The 24,093-nt window shown below is 35.8% G+C and overlaps 1 protein-coding gene and 1 long non-coding RNA gene across 15 annotated transcripts in view; one reads left to right on the plus strand and one right to left on the minus strand.

The window, feature by feature from the left end:
* vegfab (vascular endothelial growth factor Ab) overlaps positions 1–22,317 on the plus strand; it is a 41,635-nt gene extending 19,318 nt beyond the window's left edge. Inside the window, exons 6-8 of one of the 2 annotated variants that reach the window (XM_022663943.2) lie at positions 7,063–7,125; positions 12,714–12,860; positions 21,737–22,317. In XM_022663943.2, the coding sequence (XP_022519664.1) occupies positions 7,063–7,125; positions 12,714–12,860; positions 21,737–21,758 (232 nt within the window). In that variant the 3' untranslated portion in view covers positions 21,759–22,317. The remainder of the gene's footprint in view (positions 1–7,062; positions 7,126–12,713; positions 12,861–21,736) is intronic. The other variant, XM_022663944.2, reaches the window with a different exon arrangement.
* On the minus strand, positions 11,224–12,204 carry LOC125798106 (uncharacterized). Of its 13 annotated transcripts, none has more exons than XR_007436959.1 (6): positions 12,139–12,204; positions 11,999–12,054; positions 11,775–11,830; positions 11,635–11,718; positions 11,383–11,466; positions 11,224–11,298 (listed from the first exon to the last, which is right to left on the minus strand). It is a non-coding gene; the product is annotated as an uncharacterized LOC125798106 (long non-coding RNA). The 13 variants fall into 13 exon arrangements; XR_007436965.1 differs by having other exon boundaries at positions 11,635–11,746; positions 11,803–11,858; XR_007436983.1 differs by lacking the exon at positions 11,775–11,830.
* Positions 22,318–24,093: the final 1,776 nt, after the last annotated feature.

The raw sequence follows: 24,093 nt of genomic DNA on the forward strand, positions 1-24,093 counted from the left end.
TGTGACAGTGACACAGCAAACCTTGCCACAGCTCGCATTGATGTGCCATCCTGGATGAGCTGCACTACCTGAGTAACTTCTGTGGGTTGTAGAGTCTGTCTCATGCTACCACAAGTGTAAAAGCCCCACCAACATTCAAAATTGACTAAAACATCAGCCAGAAACATAGGCACTGAGAAGTGGTCTGTGGTCCCCACCTGCAGAACCACTCCTTTGTTGTGTCTTGCTAAAAATAATTTCCACCTGTTGTCTATTTGCACAACAGCAGGTGAAATTGATTGTCAATCAGTGTTGACTCCTAAGTGGACAGTTTGATTTACTTGGAGTTATATTGTGTTTAAGTGTTTATTTATTTTTTTGAGCAGTGTATATTATAGGCAGAACAAAAGTTTAGAATGCCCTGAAGAAAAAATTCGCCACTACTGTACTAAACAACAGGTGATGAACCGCAAGGAAAACCACAGCAGCTGATGTTAAAACAGTGCTGAAATAAAAACCATAAAACAATTGTTAGTGACATCAGCAACAACCTCCAGAGGGCAGGAGTGAAGGTATCAAAATCTAATGTTTACAGAACACTTACTAAACAAAAATACAGAGGCTTTACCAGAAGATGAATACCACTATTAATGAGGTGAATAGAAAGACAGACTGAAATTTACCAAGAAGTACAGAGCAAAGCCTATGGACTGTTGAGACATAGATTAACATTTACAATGTAATGGAAAGGCTAAAGTTTAGAGAAAGAAAATATCTGCTCATGACATACCAGCTCATCTATGAAACACAGTGGAGGTAGTATTATGATTTGGGCTTGCATGTCTTATTCTGAGATGAGCTCATTAATTTTCTTTGATGTAAACTCAGAAATCTACAAAAAACATTTTTTCTGCGAATTTAAGTAAAGATGAAACTAAACTGATAATGACCCAAAGCAGAAGGTTATTGATGTCAGTGGTTCGGCATCCCAAAAGAGCAGGCTGGGAATTGGCACGCTCAACCTGATATTTGGTCGTTCACCATTTGAACTAAAAGGAACTGAAATCGATCCTCTGAGAGCTGTACCTCTATCTTGGTTTCATCTGTTCATAAGACACTTTATTCAGAGGGATATTGGCTTACTTTTGCATACTTACATTTTGGCAATCTACCTTTTAGCTTTTTTTTTATATTGCTGTGTCAGCAATGGGGTCCTACCCCTGCAAGAGTATTTTATTTCATTCAAATATCGACAGACTGTTCACCCTGACACTGATGCACCCTGAGCCTGAAGGACAGCTTAAATTTCTGTGTAACTTAATTGGGGCTGCTTATCCACTATCCGGACTATCCTGTGTTGCAACCTTTCATGATGTGGGAGGTTAGCTACAGTGCCAGGGGTTGTAAACTTCTTGATTATGTTGTGCACTGTGGACAAAGGTACATTAAGATCTATGAAGCTGAACTTGTATTGTTGATATTTTTCCATAATGTTGGTTCTCAAGTTCTCAGACAGTTCTCTTCTCCTCTGTCTGGTTAACATGCTTATGCCCGAATCAGGCTACATGAATGTAGCCCGATTTGACACAGTCAAAGAGCAGTTATTTGACGTGAGCAACACAGAGCTTTCTGTGGCACACAGATGTAAGCATGGGAAAAGAAAGCAGGACAGTGCTCCTGCAGTTTGCTGGACCAGCAAAACAGAAGAAAAGTTTCTTGAGCTGTGGCAACAATACCCCTGCCTTTATTCTTTTTGTTCTTTACCTATTTATTCTATTTATCCAATTATTCTGTTTACATGCACTGAAACCTAGCTAAAGTAGCTACATCTTTACCTCATGTTCTCTCTGCAGTTCACAAAGCCTGTGACGTCCTCTTTGGGTCATCCAGGAGCAAACCCACAGTCGCTTCTTCCTTTTCTTTTTGCGTTTTTCTGAGCACAATCGCGCTACAATCACTCAAAGTGTCAGATTGTCGGATTTTATGCCCCGCAATGAGCTACGAACTCACACAAGGACGTGGGCGATGATAACGTGTAGTGTATTTACTGGGAAAAATACTTAATTTTATAAAAAAATTCAAGTAACTTGTTCAATTCATACTGCTATGTTTTTTTTTGTGCTGAGCAAATGGTGTAGGTGTGTCAGATGTGTAGGTGTGAAAAGTTAATGCATATATTGCAAATCAGAGATTGTTTTACCACACTCCATCAGAAAGAAGAAACAAGTTAGAAAGTGTTTATATCTACAGCTTCACTATTGTGCAGTTATGCAATTCCAATAGTTTATATCCAAGAGAGGCTGGAAAAATAAGTGGTACTAATAAACAGTTGGAGGAGCGATTTGCACACAACTCACATGAGCATTTTAAGGAGTTGGAGTCTCTCATAATATCATCAAATTTAGATAATCTAGTGGAATCTCTGTGGACAAGGACAACATTCAATATTTAGATCGGTGTTCTTCGCATTATCAGGTGCCACTGCATTAAAAAGATGTATAATACAGATTTAAGCTGTATCAGGCAAAGAAAAGCATTTTGTCAACACAATTCAGAAATGCAGTCTTCCCTGAGCCAAAATTAATGTTAAATGGACTAAGGCAAACTAGAAAACCTGTTCTGTGGCCATAATTGTTTTTATTATTTTTAAAAGAATGAAAATCTAAATAATAAAGGAATAAACACTGTGCCCTGTCGACTAAAGAGAAGAGGGACAATACAGCTTGTTATCAGCACAGAGATTAATAGCCAGCATCTCTGATGATATGGGTTTGCATTAGTACCTATGGTGTGGGCAGCTTACACATCTGGAAAGGCCCCTTCAATGCTGAACATGTGCTTCCTATGAAGACAACATCTCCTTCAGGAAAAGCCTTGCATATTTCAGTAGGACAATACTAAACTGCATCTATTACAAAAGCATGGGTTTGTAGAAGTCCAGGTGTTGAACTGGCCACCCTGCAGTCTAGGTCATTTACCAGCAAAAAACATTTGGCACATTATACATCAGAGATTCAGACAAAGACCCAGGAAAATTTAGCAGCAACAATTCCTCATCAGGCAAATCCAGCAATTGATCATCTTTACATGGCCCTGTCCCACCTTTCTTAAGATGTGTTTCTGCCATTGATGGCATAGGTACTTTGAAAAAGTAATCCTGTAAGTACTTTTTGATTACTTCTTAAGAAAATAACATAGTTACTTTATGGATTGCTTCTTTTTAAGTAACTTAGTTGCTTGCAAATTATTATTATACTTATTTTTTTTATTGTCATACACAATTATACATGTCATTATGGGACATTTCAATCTTTCTGTGTATATGTGCGCAGATATTGATCATGTTTATCTGATACAAACTGTGTGTGTGTGTGTGTGTGGGTGTGTGTGTGTGTGTGTGTGCAGAGAGGGAGGCTTGCTACAATAATTTTTACTAAGGAAAATGACAAAAAAAAGTAATGCACATTGACTTTGATAAGTAATCTGATTACTGAATTGGAGATAGTTATGTGTAAAGTACTTGTTACTTTAAAATATTTTCAGATTAGAGTAACTCACAATATTAAATGCAAAACTTTGATCAAAATGCACAGCCCTACGGTTAATACATTTCTTACTACCATGTACTGTATGCAGTCATGTACATCCAGTCTGCAACATGTACAGCATGTGGAGAAAATTGACAGCTTTGGCCACTGAGCCGATTGAGATAAATGATGAATTAATCTAAATCAAGATAAAGTGTTCAATTAATCACGATTTCGATTTGAGGTCGTCAACGGTACTGCTATCCCATTTTGTATTTGGAATAGGTTTAAAGTAGTTGTCTTATTGCTGCCAAGAACATATGATTGGAACTGTATTTATTCTTATTAATTATGCGATTGTTTCATACGTGCCTTTGTGAATCTGCTGATTAAAAATAACATTGATTTAGTATCATCTTGTGTTTCATGATGCATTACTATCAGAAATGCCTAAGTCCTAGTTTATATAGATATCAATTCAATTCAATTTAATTTTTTTAGCGCTTTTTACAACAAAAGTTGTCACAAAGCCGCTTTACAGAGAAAAACAGGTCCATGCCTCTTATGAGCAGCACCACAGAGATGCCAGTTTTATGGTGACACAGTGGCAAGAAAAAAATCCCTTTAAGAGCAAGAAACCTTGAAAGGAACCAAGACTCAGTCCGAGGAACCCATCCTACTCGGGTTGACCCGCTCAGTACAAACAAACAACAAACAAATAACAGAACAAAACAGTACAGAGATTTAATGTGAGCTATAGCTAATGTAACAGGTACTAAATTATGAATATAAGAATGTGATGGACACAAACTATAGAGCTGTGGCTAATATAGAAACAGATTCTAAGTGTGTTAATGCTGATCAGTGCAGGGTTGCAGAGCCGGAGAACAACAAAGCAGGCAGTGGAGAGCCAGGCTGGGAACATCAGGAACAGGGCATCTCCATACATGTAAGAGAGATAGAGAGAGAGAGAGAGAACAGAGAGGAAAGGGAAGAAAAAGGGTTAGAATGGTTTTATAAAACTCTGCTGGAGTGGGATGGGCACTTGGAGGCAGCAGCTCAGGACATGAGGGAGAGAAAGAGAAAGCAGATGATTTGGGCAGGGTTTATATTTGCTGGATAAGCTTTAAAAGCAATAGTTAGAAGGGCAACAGTAAGAGAAACATTACAGAAATTGAGATGAGACATTATTCAAAAGCTTGAGCAAACCCACTTTTGGCAGTGCCTGTTTAAGTAATTGTGTGGGTACTGGATCTAATATACATGATGTCAATTTTGATGAGCTAATTACACTAAGTAAATCTTTTTCTGTAACCGGGCTGAAATTCTCTAAGTGTGCCTCAGAGCTGGAGAAGCATTCATCAGTATCTATTGCTAAGTTTTGGGAATGACACTGAATTTTGTGTCTATGTTATTAATTTTGTCATCAAAGAACTTCATGAAATCATTACTATCAATGTCAGCAGGGATAACGGAGCTAGTTTGTTTTTGACTGCCACAGTACTGAAAAGGAATCTAGAGTTGTCTCTGTTTTTCTCAATAAGCGTGGAGATATACTGAGATTTTGTTTTAATTAGGGCTTTTTTGTAGTCTGTCCACACTATGCTACCATGCGAGCCGGAAACATTCTGGTTTTGTGTGTCACCATTATGTTCAAAGTTATGAGCGTTTTGTTTTAATGTGCATGTGGTCATTATACCATGGTCCTAGATTTTAATCCCTAATTTATTTTATTTTTGTCGGCGCTACGCGGTCCAGGTTAGAGCGGAGCACCTTTTGTATGTGCTTGAGATCATGTTCATGGGACGGAAGGGAGATACGTTAAGTCAGGGAGGTTATTTATAAATGCATTAGTAATTATTTATGATATAGCGGGGTGGGAGGAAGATATTGTGATTAAGAATAATTAAGTAACATAATTAATATAATTAACACAATAACATAATTAATTAATGATCGGACATTGAGTCATGTTGAGAAAGAGTAACTGTATTCTTAGCCCAGCCCAAGTCTAATGTATGACTACATCAGTGAGTGGGGTCAATAACATTTTGTTTAAAGCCTAGAGCATCTAAGACTGATTTAAACGCAACCTTTAGTGGATCCTGATTCTTTTCAAAGTGGATATTAAAGTCTACAACAATTACGACCTTATCAGAAAGAAGAGTTACTGCTGCTAGAAAGTCAGCAAATTCACTAATGAAGTCTGAGTATGGTCCAGGAGGACGATACAGTGTTATTAGCAGAAATGAATGCTGCATTTTGGAAGCAGGCGACACGCCTGCTACTTTAAGAATAAGAACTTCAAACGACTTAGCATCAAATCCTGAGTTTTGGGTCATACCTATCATTGCATTATAAATTGTGGCTATACCACCACCATGACCAGAGCTGAGTGTGTAACTGAAATAGCTATTCCCAATTCCTCTGGATTGTGTTAGTGGTCCTTTTTGGAGGACTCCATTTCATCTGATATTACACTTGATATACTCTGTAAGTTTACAACACCAACAGCTACATAAAGCTCTGTTTGTTCCTTCTGCCTCCTTAACACTTCTCAAGAGTGTACATTTCCGTAAAGGATGCAGGTTTCTGCCTCAAAAATGGAATAATAAATGTTAGATCTAGAACTGTGTTAGCTGTCTGCACTTGTTCTCATTTACTGCTACTTAACATCTAAACCGTTTCAAACAAGTTAAATTCCATATGTTTTGAAGCTTTTGAGTGATCCATTTTTGTCCTTTTCCAAGGGTAATGTGAGTGGACAGGGAAAGTTAATGCACATATTGCAAAACCCTGCCTTTACCAACAAAATTTCAGCAACAGCCTGAGTTGTGAATATATAAACTGCTCTGTTTTGCTACAGTTTCTGTGTTGAACGCACAGTAAAAGAGAATAGCATGTACAGTTCCTTGTTTGATGGCCAGTCAGCGGTGTTATCCATTTGACAGCACAGTGAATCTTTTTTAAATTCTTTACAAATCTGCCATTTTAGTGTGGTCTAGGTAAAGGACCACAATTTCTGTATATGTTTTATACCTGATGAATGCTGTGGCTGTACCCTCAATACCATAGAAAACAAGTAGAAATAATTTTTTAGAATTTTTCTAAATATATATATATCGACTTTGCACTAAAAATGTGTTTGTATTCATGTCCCTATTAAATACGCAAGTGATTCCCATTGGTTAAGCTGCCCCTGCTAACTTAGTTATTCATTGCACTTTAACTCTCCATTTTTATTTTTCACGTCATGTATAATGTCATGTGGCTCATGTAATCCCTAATGAATGTTCCAGAAATATCAGTAGCATCAGTGTTATTGTCGATAGTGTCATTTTCTTGCTTGTCCTTTCATTTGTTTTGAATGAGAGCATAGGCACTCGAAATATGTCTGAATAGTCATAAATCATAATGTGTGCTGTGCTGGCTAATACTTCTACTGTGTATAAACAGCTATTTTTTTCCTCCGTGCTTTAACTGTTTGGTTGACCTGTTGCATCATCTGCAACATTTCAGTTATTTTTCATTGTTGTTGTTTTTGTTTCTTTTCCAGAAAAGGCAAAGGGAAAGGTCAAAAGAGAAAGCGAAAGAAAAGTCATGACAAAAAGCGGGACTTGTATGTCACTTCAGCCTGCTCTTTAACCCACCTGCACTTGAGTGTTTTGTTTTTGTTCATCAATTTGATGTGGGAAAACATAATTTGTCTTTTTAATTAATCCAACCCACAATTAATTCTAAGAAGTTATATCCCAAATCTGAACTGCAAACACAAACTTTACGCTTTTCGGGCTGGATTTGCTAATGTATCGTAACGTTTACAGCATGCAGCAATTGCCTGAACTGTTTCACACTGACCATCCATTATTTTCTTAAGCATTTTGCACTACAGCATATTAAGCATTTTCACTGGGAAAGAAATAAAAAAGAACTGTATTGTAATGTAGCCCCTCATCCTTTTTTCCAATTGAATGGCTTACAAATAATGGTACTAATCGTTGAGGCTGTCTGTTGAAATCATGACTGTCATTATTGAGTCTGCCCTGCATGTCCTGTCTGGAATGTTACTTTTCTCTTTTTTTCCTTTTTTGTATTTAAGCATGCTTTTGTCTTGTTTGAGATGATAGCAAAATGGTTTGTATTGTTGTTTTACTTTTTCTTTGTTTGCTTCTTTGAGATTAATACAAATGGTTTGGTCTGAAATGTTGCTGCTTGTGTTAGAGAAACATAAATACTCTTTGTCTAGAGCAGGGTTTCTCAATCCTGGCCTTGGAACCTCCCTGTCCTGCACATTTAGTACTTTCTCTTCTCTCAACACACTTGATTTAACTACAGTATGTTTGACACTATAAGATGCACCTAAATTCCTTTAATTTTACCCAAAGTCATTAGTGCCACTTTGATGCACTAATATGTATGAATTTTAGCAGACAGTTTGTAAGGAGCAGTAATGCCACTCCGCTGAAGTACAGTGTTATACAGGAGATTCAGTTTAGTTCTCCAGTACCGGGGCTGGAGCAGTATTAGCATTAGCCACTAACCACGCTAAGCACCAACTATTTGGCCATTCAGAGGTGAGTATTATAGGCCTGTAGCCTGCTGTTAATCCCGGCTAGCACTGCTGGAGCAGCATTAGCATTAGCTGCTAACTGCACTAAGCGCTGGCTCTTTTGCCATTCAGAGGTGAGTATTATCAGCTGGTAGCCTGCTGCTAAACCTGGCTAACACTGCTGGAGCAGCATAAGCATTAGCTCTTTCACCATTTTTGGTTAGTATTATCGGCCTGTAGCCTGCTGCTAACCCAGGCTAGCACTGCTGGAGCAGCGTTAGTATTAGCTGCTAATCGCACTAAGTGCTAGCTCTTTTACAGTTCAGAGGTGAGTAATATCAGCCTGTAGCCGGTGTGTTTACTGTGTTAAAACAAGCTATGTTGGACAAACTGCTAGCTAATATTGCCCTGGCTTACTGGAACACTGAGGGTTCCTCAGTGTAGTTCTGTCGGGCAGCATTTACTAGCTCTATCTGCGGCTAGCAGTTAGCAGATAATGCTAATGCTGCTGCGCTCAGCCTTAGTGAAAATCTGGAAATCTAAGCTTACTGTAAATAAATCTGTGTAGATTAACATCCAATGCTAATTTGAAAATAGAATATATATATATATATATATATATATATATATATATATATATATATATATATATATATATATATATATATATATGTATGTGTATATATATACATTTGTGTATATATATATATATATATATATATATATATATATATATATATAAAGAATTACAGTTTTGTACACTTAGCTTAGCTTTACTTTAGCTACCCCATCACCACCACTGAAATAGAAGAAAAACATGGTGACACCCCTGTTCTAGAGTCGCATAAAAAGCGCCTTATAGGTGCACGTAAATGTCCGAAAAATACAGTAATAAGTTCATTATCAAGCCTTTTTTTTCAGTGTTCGTAGACATTCAGTTTTAATATCAAGCAAGAAAATCTGGTAGTTCTGCTTAAAAAAGTTTTGGTACTTTCTACTTGTCACGCAGCCTGTCAAAAATATATATGTATTTCCTCCTAAGATCTGGCAATTGAATTTTTGTTCACTCTGGTAAACAAAGGTCTGTGTCTATCAACATAGCACTGGGACGTTCTTTTCTAAATGCTGACCACTGTAGCTTTTTGATAGCAAGTAATCAAGTAATCAATTATTTGCAGATGTTTTGTTTGTTGCTAATCAGTTTGTTTATTAAAAATATACTTTGGAAGCAGAGTAAGGAATGTTGGATACATCAAAAACATGCCACATTAAAACAGGAAGTGAATATATCTTGATTTTTGATGTTTTGAGGGGTGTACAGTGGATGAAAACTAGTGATGGACTGATACCTTTTTCTGTGCAAATGTATTAATTTTCTATAATTTTGGCCACCTATAAACATACACAAAAAATCTAAACTGGCTGTAAATAAATGGAATGGCTTTACTCAGCCGAATAATACGTTTTCAATATAGGGATATATGTGTAGATACATGTTCAAGACTTGCTAGACTTTTTAAAGGAAATATATATATTTTTAATAATCTCGATTTTGTTCACGCTAGAATAGACACCAATACTGTGCATCGTCTCTCAACATTAAATGTAAATTTTGTAAGCATGTAAATTACATTTTACATTAAAAACATAAAAAAACACTATGAACTATTGAGAACATCGACCAAATTGTAAATTGGAATTTGAACTTGATTTTGAGGGCACTATTAACTCCCACAATGCATCAATATGTACAGTAAACATCGCTGCTTACTACATGAGCTAAATGTGCCCCAACATGCATCGCGAGTCGCTTTACTAAGCAACAGACAGCCAAACGAACAGAGAGGACAGCTAGCCCAATGTTACAATGGCGTCCAGGTAAAACCAAGTACCTGACTGGCTGCTGACAAGCGAGTAGTGTTTGCAACTGTGCTCCAGCACAAGAGGTCCATCTAGCGCTCCAGCAGTCTAAAGCGCTGCCTCTATGAGCGGGAGGTCGCAGGTTCGAACCCGCGCTCATGCAGCTTTGCCATCAAGCTGCCGGCGCTCAGAGGGAGCAAAATTGGCCCTGCTCCCTCCGGTTGGGTAGATGGCGCTCTCTCCCCACATCACTAAAAGGTGATGTCCACAGCACAGGGCGTCTGTGAGCTGATGTATCCGAACCGAGCTGTGCAGTTTTCACATTTGTTGTTAACTATTTGGAACTGCTTAAAATTGAAAGATAATGTCTTGCATTTTAATTGGACTGAAGTTAAGTGGAAATAAAGACGTTTCATTCCTACTACAGATGTGAATGTGGCCAAAATGGTCACATTCACGACAAAGCGGTTGATTGTTCAGGTTGGCCATATTGCTTATTATTATTATTATTATTATTATTATTATTATTTTATTTTATTTTATTTGTTTTTTTGTTTTTTTTTTTCAAATGACTTGAACAGAGTTATTGTAATTCGATGGAATTAAACCTGGACACGTCTTGATGAATAGGCAAGAAATAATGAATACCTGTAATGAGGACATGGTGGGCACTTAAAAAAAATGCATTAGTTGTCATTGACTTTTGCATTTATTGTTATAAAGTGGATTTATTTTGGTGATGCTTGAGTGGAGGCACTCTCTTAATGGCTGTCTCTATTTTTTTTTTTTGGTTTACCCTTTTTATACTTTACAAGTAGTATTATTAACTTATAATTTAAATATGACTTTAGCTACTTTTATCTGTGATAAAACCCCATTATTTTATTTATTTTCCAACTGTATCATGAAACTGAAGTTATTATGTACCATTACTGTGTACTGTTTACTATGTTTACTTTAGTTTACTATCTTCTGGTTCGAAAACTGCTACTGTAGCATAATGCTATGCTAACTTCTTCATTTTAACTATTTTTTACTTTTAAATATTACTCATTGTATTTGTTCTTTATGGAGTCATATTAACTAAATAAACATATTCATGCATTAACCTAGTGAGAGTTGCTGGGATGTTCACGAGATTAAAAGCTTAACAAACTCATGATACTTGGTGTTTTGAAGGGCTTATGGTGGATAACAACTCCTGAAACTTTACACATGCATGTAATTCAAACTATCATTCTAATCTGACATGACAGTTCAGTGTAGAGGTGTTTCAGTGGCTCTATATGTTTTAAGTTGAAATGTTGCTGCACATTACATTCTACACCTCACTCTTCATACAGTACATTCTACACCACACTCTTCATACAATACATTCTACACCTCACTCTTCATACAGTACATTCTACACCTCACTCTTCATACAGTACATTCTACACCTCACTCTTCATACAGTACATTCTACACCTCACTCTTCATACAATACATTCTACACCTCACTCTTCATACAATACATTCTACACCTCACTCTTCATACAATACATTCTACACCTCACTCTTCATACAGTACATTCTACACCTCACTCTTCATACAATACATTCTACACCTCACTCTTCATACAATACATTCTACACCTCACTCTTCATACAGTACATTCTACACCACACTCTTCAAACAATACGTTCTACACCTCACTCTTCATACAGTACATTCTACACCTCACTCTTCATACAATACATTCTACACCTCACTCTTCATACAGTACATTCTACACCACACTCTTCATACAGTACATTCTACACCTCACTCTTCATACAGTACATTCTACACCTCACTCTTCATACAGTACATTCTACACCACACTCTTCATACAGTACATTCTACACCTCACTCTTCATACAGTACATTCTACACCTCACTCTTCATACAGTACATTCTACACCTCACTCTTCATACAGTACATTCTACACCTCACTCTTCATACAGTACATTCTACACCTCACTCTTCATACAGTACATTCTACACCTCACTCTTCATACAGTACATTCTACACCACACTCTTCATACAATACATTCTACACCACACTCTTCATACAGTACATTCTACACCACACTCTTCATACAGTACATTCTACACCTCACTCTTCATACAGTACATTCTACACCTCACTCTTCATACAGTACATTCTACACCTCACTCTTCATACAGTACATTCTACACCTCACTCTTCATACAATACATTCTACAAAACATTTTATACCACACTCTTTAAGCAATCACAGGAAATATGTTTTCCAAAAGCATACACATTTTTGTGTACTATCTGTATACATTACATACAGACTCCCATACATAATTATTCTGCTATAATGATCACTTATTAGACAGTAGTTAGATGTTACATCCCAGAAAACTTATTGTTCATTTTTTTTATTTATTTATTATTATTATTTTTTATTAAGTGCATGTGCAATATTTCTGGCATTTTAGATGTATGTTACTCTGATGAACACAATCATATCCTTCTGAAATTTTAAAGGTGCACACTTCACTCAGCCTTGCACCTCCCCAACTGCTTTATACACTATTTAGGTTGGGACTGTCCACGGGAGCTTGCCTGAGGCTTAGCTCCAGATATGCCACTTCTTGTTCATTGTTCCTACAATTATTAAATCAATTTCTCCTCTTTTCTTTGCCTCATTCTTCCTTCCATTGCGCTCTCTCTCTCTCCCTCTTTCTCTCTCTCTTTCTCTCTCTCTCTCTCTCTCTCTTTCTCTCTCTCTTTCTGTTTGTAGTACTCATTGCAAGCCGTGCTGCAGTACCTGTTCTGAGCGGAGGAAGAGATTATTTATTCAGGACTCGCAAACATGCCAGTGCTCCTGCAAACACACAGAGGCTGACTGCAAACTAAGGCAACTTGAACTGAATGAGAGGACATGCAGGTCAGTATGTGTTGGGGTCACACATTATATAATTTGTTATCATTATCCTGATTTCAGCCTTATGTTACTGAAGAGGCTTTACATTTACAATGCATTAGTACTGTTAGTATTTAGTGTAATAATTACAAATCAGAAAAAGCTGTCATAGTCTGGAAAATGGTAATATAAAACTGCAGTGTTTTTTTTTTATTCCCTTTGGACACTATGCACTTTTGTCTGCTCAACTTTATTTTTATAATATATAGGGCCATCTAAAAAAAATTGAATATCTTTGAAAAGTTACTTTATTTCAGTAATTCAGTTAAAAATGTGAAACTCATATATTATATAGATGTATTACACACAGACTGATCTATTTTAAGCGTTTATTTATTTTATTGTTGATGATTTTGGAATCACAATGAAAACCAAAAATCAGTGTATCAGAAAATTAGAATATAATATAAGACCAATTGGTACTTTCTGCAGTGTGGGAAGTGTGCCAAGTCCTGCTGGAAAATGAAATCTGCATCTCCTTAAAAGTTGTCAGCAGAGGGAAGCATGAAGTGCAGTAAGATTTAGTGGGAAACTTGATAATAAAACACAGTGGATCAACACCAGCAGGTGACATGTCTCTTAAACCATCACTGATCATCAGTAAATTTTGCATTTCATTTGTAAATCAAGAAATTGAGGTCTAGAGTGAAGTTTCCACAATCAGCGATGGATTGGAGAGTCATGTCATCTGCTGACAGATTACAGTGTACAAATGAAAAATAGAAATTCATGATGATTGTTACCCTTTCCAGAAGTGGTGCCCAACAAAGATCACTCCAAGAGCAAGGCGGGTAATAGTTGGTAAGGTCACAAAAACCCCAGGGTAACTTCTAAGTAACTGAATGCCTCTTTCACATTGGTTAATGTTAATATTAATGAGTTCATCATCAGTAGAACACCCGAAGAACAATGGTGTGAATTACAGTGTTGCAAGCAGAAAGCCACTGCTCTTTGTGGCCATAGTATAGTTTGAGCCCGTTTGCTGCATCTGGGCTAGAAAGGCTTGCCTTTATTGGTGGAAAAGTGAATTCTGTATTATATCAGTGAATTGTTAAGGAAATTTGGCAGGACATGCCACCAGATACTGAAAGCAAATGTTTTCATACTTTTGCTACTCACAAAAACAGTGCTGTAAAAAAGATTTGCCCCCTTTTTATTTATTTATTTATTTATTATTTTTTTATCATACTTACATTTTTCAGATTAACAAACACATTTTAGTATCAAAGATAACCTGCGTAAATAAAAGGCACTTATTAAAAGATAATTTCTATCCAAAACAACCTGTGTGGAAAAAAAGTATTTGCCCCCTAAACCTAATAAGTTGGTTGTGCCACCCATGGTGAGAACTGCAATCAAGCTTTATTTTGTTCCACTCTTACTTGCAAAATTGTTCTGATTCAGACACGTTGGAGGGTTTTCAAGCATCTCAATCAGACTTTGACTAGGGCACTCCAAAATGTTTATTGTTTTTTTGAGCCATTCATAAGTGGACCTGCTGGTTTGCTTTGGGTCATTGTAGAAACAAAGTACACCTGAGGTTAAGGTCATAAACTAATGGACGGACTTTCTTCTTCAGGATTTTCTGGGAAACAGCAGAATTAATGGTTTCCTCAATTCCAACAATTTGTCCAGGCCCTGAAGCAGCAAAGCAGCCCCAGACCATCAAACTGCCACCACCATGACTTTCAGTTTGATGGGCCATTGTCTCTTTCTTATTTTTGAATCATTACCACTCACCTTAACTGATGCTGTTGCTCTGGGTTCTTTTGGGACCTCCTGGATGAGTTGTCTATTCCCTTTTGGAGTAATTTCGGTACCCTGGGAAGCTTTACCACCGATTTAATGTTTCTCCATTTGTGAATACAAGCTCTCACTGTGGGCTGCTGGAGTCCCATAGATTTAGAATGTGCTTTTTAAGAACTTTTATCCTGCTTCATGTTAAACAGTTTTTTAAATTTCTTGATTGCTCAAGTTACCTTTTTCTAATTTAAAATTAGTTTGAGAATCTAAACAAAATAGAAGGGGGCAAATATGGTTTCAAGACATTGTAGTTAATATTGGATCATTTTCTGTATCTACTTTTATTACCTGTGTAAACATCTGATGATGTTTTATGTCATGTTTATACATGTGAAAAGATTTCACTAACTTTTAAGCACCACTGTATATTAACAAATTCTATTTAAAGAAGCCTTATGTTAACCAGTTCCAGAAGCACTTTTGACTTCTCCTTGCCTGGAGGCATCTAACATGGGCCATCACACCTTGGAAACGTGTACTGTGGTCAGATGAATTTTTTTTTGTTTAAATGAACACTGCAGATCAAAGATGAAAAGCACAATCAAGATTTTTGTCAACTACACGTCCAAAAGCCAGGGCCTGTCATGTTATGGTATTGTGTACACTTCTGTGATGCAGCATTAATGCAGAAAAGTACATTACAGTATTAGAGTACCATATTCTGCAGATAATAACATTTAAATATATTTCTACAATCAAATAAAAGAAAAAGCACAGTGTTTTTTGCATACCTTTTGGATAACTTTTTCAAATCTGTCCTATGCTATATCCAATCTATATCTTTACTATATAATATATATAAATTATCCTTAATGACATGAAAAACTGGAAAAAAGACGAGAATGAAGCAATTGCTTACAGTGCATCCGGAAAGTATTCACAGCGCTTCACTTTTTCCACATTTTGTTACGTTACAGCCTTATTTCAAATTGTATTAAATGAATCTCTTTCTTCAAAAATCTACACAAAATACCCCATTATGACCATAAGTTTACTTGAGAGTTTTGAAAATTTATAAAAATAAAAAACAAAGAAATCATATTTACATAAGTATTCACAGCCTTTGTAGAACCACCTTTGACAGCAACTACAGCCTCAAGTCTTTTTGAATATAATACCACAAGCTTGGCACACCTCTCTTTAGGCAGTTTTGCCCATTCTTCTTTGCAGTACCTCTGAAGCTCCATCAGGTTGGATGGGAGACGTCTGTGCACAGCCATTTTCAGATCTCTCCAGAGATGTTCAATCAGATTCAACAGACAATTCCTTTGACTTCACGCTTGGTGTTTTTGTGCTCTGACATGCAGTCAACTGTGGGACCTTATATAGACAGGTGTGTGCCTTTTATAAATCATGTCCAATCAACTGGATTTACCACAGGTGGACTTCATTTAAGCTGTAGAAACATCTCAAGGATGATGAGTGGAAACAGGATGCACCTGAGCCCAATTTTGAGCTTCATGGCGAAGGCTGTGAAATCTTGTTTTTTTTATTTTTAATACATTTTCAGAACTCTCAAGAATACGCTGTGAATACTTTCCGGATGCACTGTACAAGTGCTAAGTTCTTCAAATTTTCAGTTTCACCTTAAATGTCGAGACTATTTTCATACAATCTGTTAAACACTGGCTTATTTGCTGCTTTCACTACACCTGTAAAGCAGTAACAGCTACCTGGGCAAAACAGTTGCACTATTTAGAATAACGGCAGAATTGCAAGCAGGAAAATAAACAACTATGCTGTTTTTTTTTTCTTCTGCTCCACCAAGTGCTGCAGCTGTTATAGAATTAGTGTTTGCCAGCTTATTTTATTTTTCTCTTCCACCTTAAGTAGTGAAGTAAATTTCAAATGCTAAAACTTAGTTTCTTACTGTTACAGTTATTCTACCTTAAATTCTATGAATTATATTCATGTGAATCCTGCACATGAACTAAAACACCAACAGTTTAAAGCAGTAACTCTGTGAGGAGCAGTTTAGATACACCACATCTTGTTCTGGATATGTCTTTCTTATTCAATTTTAAATCTTGTCTCACAATAGATGGCAAGAGGGCTCTTAATCATGATTTTGCTTAGGGCCCCAGGGAGTCTGGCCTGGGTCTGCCTTCCATCATAGAAGGTTTTAAATTTAAGAAAGGATGAGTTAGCTGTCATTACTTTTGTGTGGCAAATTCCCACTGTACCCCAAAAACCTAGCACATCAGCAGTTAATTACACAATTTGGCCAGTTGACAACTATCAGTAGACCTTTAGTTTAGTTTGAGTCCTGATTGTTGCTGGCAGTTGACATATCATAGGGCTCTCAGTGATATACATTGTGAATTGACAGCCATCTCAGTGTATGTTCAGTTCAGTTTACTTCATTTAGGACTCATCCAACCGTTTCTACAATTCATGCAAATTGTTACTTTTGACAGAATTACTGAAAAATAAAACAAAAACTTTGTTTTACCTGTTGCACAGTTCTAGCTGCATCACATAAAAAAATATAGTAAACACAGTAATACTGCATGTATGTGGCCATAAATTTAGCACATAAGTACACAATACGTTGTTATACTGTACGTGTGTATTTGTCAGATTTGTGTGGACATTGTGTACTGAGAGCAGCCTCTGTTTAACAAGTTGACAGTTGTCAGAAGAAGCACAGACACTATCACAACGCACTGTAGGTGCAGCAGCTAGTTAAGTAAAAGTTTAACAGTAATTAACAAAAACAAATTTAAAAAACATCTAATGTAATGTTGAGTTACAAATGTAAAAAACAAAGTGTAAATGTATTTTTTTTGCTAGAACTGCATCTTTATGCAGCACCATTTAAACGACAATCTGTGCTAAGCTTTGTTCAGCTACAATGAAAATTTTATAACTGGATAACAAATGTGGTAATATACAGTTGTCAGCTCTGAAACTATGATTACCACTAAGAGCCTGTTTCTCTCTTTTCGCTTAGACCTTAACTTTAACTAATTTACTTTTTGTTTACAACAGTACTGTTTTACCACTTTTTAGCCTTTAAATCATATCAAATCAACATCTTTATAAAACTACCAGAGGTGGAAAAGTACTAAAAATTTGTAATTGAGTAAAAGTATCTTTACTTTACTAAAATTACCATCTAAAGTAAAAGTACCCATCTAAAAATCTACTCGAGTAAAAGTAAAAAAGTACTCAATTTAAAATGTACTTTGAGTAAAAGTTACATAGTTACTTTTAATTCTTTGATATAAAAAAATACATTTTAAATTGAGTAAACTAAATTGTATTTATTTGTAACTATTTTTCCACATAATAATTTGGATCTTTCAGGCAGCATTTGTTTAGACCAGCCCATAAAACATTTTTAAGAACAAGTGGCATAGGTTTCTATGATCCATTTTTTTTCTTTACTGTTAAAAAGTTATGATCATATTGGTGACTATAAATTGTATTTTTTTTGTTTTAGTGTTACAGTTCATTATTATTTTGCCATTATTATATGACTTGCTATTGCTATGCTTTTACTGCTTTTTATTTTTTTTAAACATTTAAGCAGAAACTATGAGGCATTTCTCTCACCAACAAGACTTTCAGAAAGGTAAACTCAGTTTGTGGACGCAGGTGAAGCATGTAACGTAGCGCAGCTCCGTTAACTTGTTAGCTAATCTAGGCAGTTTGATACGTCTCCAGTTTAGTTTAGCGTTGTTTAATGTCTAAAAGTGATCTATGTAATCTATGATGATTAGCTCAGGTATTTAGGTTATATTTGCCACAATCTCCTGTTAACATCACGCGACAGAAGCATTTCATACAGCTTTCAGTGCATTTAATATACTATTAATTTAGGCGTTAATATACATTAGTAGCAAGGGTGTCAAACCTTTTACTTAAATACAAGTATAACAGTACTGCTTTAAAAAACTACTTAAAGTAAAAGTAATGAAAGGGGAAGAATGACCTTATAAAGGCTGCACTACAGAGGCCTATAGTGCACTACCCCCGATGACTAGATCACTATAAGAACTGAAATGGTGCTAAAAAAAGTCTTTAGAGATTCTATAAAAATATTTTACAGACAGACTCACACAGACAGCATCATATCTGCTTTATCAACCAGCTGTAGACCCACAAATATTGCATATAGCAATAATATAAAGTACCAGTCAAAAGTTTGGACACATTCAATTCTATATATATTTTCTTTTTTACATTTGTTGCAGATTAATATTAAAGCTATCAAATCTATGGCACATGAATTTACAGTTCAGTAAACAAGAGTTATGCCGTAAACAGAACATGAAAATAGTCAACAAAACGTGTGTTTATATGTCTTTTTACAGTTCTTTATTTAGCTACTAGGTGTTTACATTCACCATGTAAAAATATAAACTGCTCTCTTTCACTGGTTAGATATTATAGTGATCTGCTCCTGGGATATTCCTTCTCCAAAGGACTGAAAACTTTATAAAAACAAAAAGCTCTCCAAACGAACTTACAACCCTGAATCATAGCCTAGACCTAGCAAGATGTACCAAGCCACAGCAAACATTATAAATTCACCATTAGTGCATCACTAGTTTACTACAATATCTTATCAACATATAACTTCTGGAGTTTGACGTGACTTGCCAGTCATGCATCAAATACAAACCAATAGAGGGTCGGAATGGTATATGTTTATACCTGTTATCCAACCACAAACTTTCCGGATGGCACGATTTATCTGTTTGTTTTTTTTATTTTGTGTTTTTTTAGTTCAGACAGTTTTTTCCCAGCATTTTACTTTACTCAGTAACGAGGAGTTTTCCAATGTAGTGAAGTAAATTACTTGTGTCAAAATGTACTTGCGTAAAAGTAAAATTACCTATTTTAAAAATTACTTTAAAAATTACAAATGACTCATAAAATCTACTCAATTACAGTAATGTGAGTAAATGTAATTCTTTACTTTCCACCTCTGAAAACTACCATATTAAAAAACTCTCCCCACCTATTCAATCCTGTTTAACTGGCTACAAGAAAAAAGACACAATAAAGAAAACTGCACACTGTCTTAAATGATAAAACTGACCGGTAAAATAAATCAATATTAATCACTGTTAATCACTAGTAAACACTGATATCTATATGATGCCTTTGAGTACACTATGTCTTACAGTGGGAAAAAACAGAAGAATAAACATGCTGTCAAACCTTACGTGGATCAGAACTGCTGTATGAAGCCTCAGTTTATTTGAGAAGCAGACTCTGATACACTTTTCCTTTGAATTTAACAGGACAGAAAACTACAGTGTGTTAGATTTTCGTTTTTCTTGAGGAATGAAAGTAAGTAGAAGTAAAAAGTATTAACTGGCAGACATACTCAAATACACATACTGCAGTTTTTATATACTATAAAGTAGTGCTGGGCGATAAAACGATAACTATATTTATCGAGAAAAATATATAGCTGCTTTACAGTGGAAAACTCAACTCCTAAATATGAGTACATAAATGTGAGTCTCTTCACCAAGATATTTAGAGAGGTGAGCTTGTTCAGATTTCTGAAGGCAGTAACGCTGCTCTGTTTGTTAGGTTAGGTTAGCTTGTCTGAGTTCAGAGTTAGCGCTGTGTAGGTGTAAAAGGGATCTGCGCGATCTGTCATCATAAGCTAAGGTGCCTTCACTGCTTTTAACATTCTAATAAACTAAACGCACGTTAGCCATGTTTATTCACTTTCCGTGTAAATTAACGGTAACTTCAGCAGGAGTGATGAGTTAGTATATAAACACACAGAAAAGCAGCACTTTCCGTCTTTTTTACTAACTCTCACTATTTCTGTTAGAAAACCCTGAGGGCAGAATTCTCCTCTGTCTTATACACAGTTTATACAGTGATTACTTTGTGTTTTTAACAGATAGAGAGTCTGTTGTGCTGGATATTTAACTAAATACAGAAGATTATATAATCTGTGTAGCTGTTTTTGAACGGACCTAAACATTGCTGTTACTGAACTGGATGAGTTTTAAATACTCTTGTTAAGTAATGTAAGTCTAGTGTACTGAAAGCCAGTAATGTTAGTATAAATCTGTACTGCAGTAGAAGTGGATCATTTCAGAAACTTGACTTTATTCCACCCACCTCCATTACAGGTCACTTGCTTTAAAATATTTAAATGTTAGCATAATTTAAATGCAACAAAACCCAAAGGCTATTATTTTAATAAACATTAGCAGTAAACAAATCTCAAAATAACAACAAATATAAAGTAGAAAACAGTAAAACATATGAAATACATACCTTTCATATGACAAAATCTATTAGACTAAAACTAAATGTAATTTGTAAGTTAAATGACTAAGACTAAACTGTATAAATATCTTGCTTTATGTAGTTGCCTGCATTCAGGGCGGGGAGTAATCCTTTGATTAAATATAATTGTATTAATTGCTATTGCAATTTAAATTAAACAGACACATAATGTAAAGGATATTTTTAAGTGTTTATATTTGTCCCCTTGTACTTGTTTTAAGGGGCAAACATGTGGGGGGGTTCCGGATCTGTTTTGATGTATAATGACTTTTTAAAATTAATTTAAAAGCTGTCTGAGCACCTTGTGCCCACCTGGTAAGATGTGAACATCCTAGTGTCTGTCCACAAGGCTCTGAACCTGCTAGTGATTTTGGGCAAAACTCCTTTATTCTGTCACTTATGAGTAAAAAGAGACCTTTAAGTGTATCAGAAAGTGATTTGATTTATATTGTGATGCATATCGATATCGGCTGATATGTAAAACTATATCGTGATAAAAAAAAATTCCATATCGCCCAGCCCTACTATAAAGCTTTGTAACTTTGGACCCTTACTTTGTAACTTGCCACTTTTAGAACGAGTTCGGAATGAGGTGGGGTAGAGACCATACAACAACCATGCATCTAACCACACTAAAGCTTTTGTTGTAGAATACCATCAAATATTCCCAGCAATTATCCAAATCTACTAGTAATCTATTCTTTTGATTGGTATGTTTTAAAATATGGTTGTTCTATTGTCGCATCATATTCTCTTGTCTGTTTCAGATGCGACCGGCCACGAAGATAAAAGAAGATCAGGCTTGGGATTATGGGACAAAGGATCACTCACTAATAATTCATTGCACAGCACTTTGAACCTTTGTCAGCTTTGTTAACTTTGGAATCTGGAAGCATTCCTCTGGACTGACTAAGACAGTGAAGAGCAGGTGTGCTTGAGAGAGCTAATGAAATCTGTGTTTGTATATGTATATTTATATGTATACCCTTGTATATTTCCACAAATGTGTATATTAAGCAAACATGAGGACTTAAAAAGTAGAAATAATTGCTGCTAAAAAGACTGACGGTAGGGGTCAAATGGTCAAATGATGAGAAATTTAATTCTGTTAGCATGTGACTTGTTTCATCTATTCGCTGGATTTGCAGTTTTGCTTGTTTGGTAATATATCTATTAACAGACATCCAAGCATCCAATGAAACATCAAAAGGACACTGGTGGCCTGATAAAGTAGGCCCCTCTTACAGATTTCTTTTGTTTTCACCTTTTTGTTATACATACTACTACATTTTTCAGATTATCAAACTAACTTTAAAATTAGACAAATATAACCTGAGTAAATCTAAAAATCACTTTTTAAATGATGATTTCATTTATTAAGGGGAAAAAACTATCCAAACCAATCTAGCCCTGTGTGCCCTCCCCCTTAAATACTAATTAATCACACTGAGTTCAATTTGACTACTATAAACAACCGGGCCTGATTACTACCAGGCCTGTACAATCAAGAATCATGAAGCAATTTAAAAACAGATGAGAAAACAAGTAATTGATCAGTATAAAATGTTACAAAGTCATTTGTAGTGCTTTGAGACTTCAGCAGACCACAGTGAGAGCTATTATTCACAAATGGGGAAAACATAGAACACTGTATATCTTCCCAGGACTGGTCGGCCGACTGAAATTACTCCGAAAGGGCATGAGTAACTCATCCAGGAGCTCAGAAAAGAAACTAGAACAACATTTAAAAGAACCTCAGGTCTCAGGTGCCATAGTTAAGGTCAGTGTTAATGATTCAATAATAAGAAAGAGACTGGATGAAAATGCTGTCCATGGGAGATTTCCAATGCAAAAAGCACTGCTGAACAAAAATAACACAACAACCCATTTCATATTTTCAAAAAACATCTTTATGTTCACCTGGAACTTTGAGTTATTGTTCTTTGTATCGATGTGACAAAAGTCAAACTGTTTGAAAGGTGTGTGTCCCGTGACATCTGACGTTAAAATAACACATCGCTCAGAAAAAGCACATTATACTGAACGTAAAACATGGTGGCGGTAGTGTGATGGTCTGGGGCTGCTTTGCTGCTTCAGGGCCTGGAAAACTTGCTCTAAAAATGGAACCAGAAATTCTGCTGTTTATCAGACAATCCTAAAGGAGAATGTCCGACCATCTGTTCATGACCTCAAGCTCAGGCTTACTTGTGTTCTGCAGCAGGACAATGATCCATAACATATAAAAAAGTCCAATGGCTTAAAAAAATAAAATTAAGGTTTTAAAGTGGCTTAGATGAAGTCTGATTGAGATGCTGTGGCATGATCTGTGCAAGACGTTCATGCTTGAAAACCCTCCAATGTGTCTGAATTAAAACAACTCTGTAAAGAAAAGTGAGATGTGAAAGCTTAATTGCAGTTGTTGCTGCCAAGAGTGACACAATCAAGTTATTAGGTTTAGGGGGCAAACACTTTTTTCCCCACAAGGCTAGATTGGTTTGAATATTTATTTAATATTTGCTCAGGTTATCTTTGTGTGATATTAAAAGTTTGTTTGATTATCATATGTAGGGGGGCACATATCGTATGTAGAGAATGCAGTGAAAGACAGTGTAGATAATTTAAGAACAATTTCCATTAATACTGTTTTGCATATTACACATCAGAGTCCAGAATTTAAGGTCTTTAGTGTATTTTCAGTATTCTTGCTCTCCATATTTAATTGGTTCTCTTTATGTGCAGTGTTATATTCTGATATCTTTGCCATCGCACCCCTGTGAGGTGGACAGCAAAACGTATATCATAAATTCTTCTGTAGACAAGAACATTCCCATAACTGATCATTTCTTTCTTTTCAATTAGCCAAACATGTGAACATGTGTAATGGAAGCATTGTGTGTTTGCTTGATTGAGAGATTGAGTGAGCTTGTGTGGTGTGAAAGACATTTGTGTGCCATAAATGCGCCATAAATGTAATAATAAAACATGGTGACAAGTAATCATGCCACCAAACTCCTGCTACCTTCATAATTGTAATTTTGTGTAATTTGTGATCTAAGTTTATTTAGTTAATTTATTCACTCCCTGTAAATAGAATTTTTGTGTTATTTTTTGGTGAAACATTTAT

This window comes from Astyanax mexicanus, chromosome 2 (genome assembly GCF_023375975.1).
Source record: "Astyanax mexicanus isolate ESR-SI-001 chromosome 2, AstMex3_surface, whole genome shotgun sequence".
Taxonomy (NCBI): domain Eukaryota; kingdom Metazoa; phylum Chordata; class Actinopteri; order Characiformes; family Acestrorhamphidae; genus Astyanax; species Astyanax mexicanus.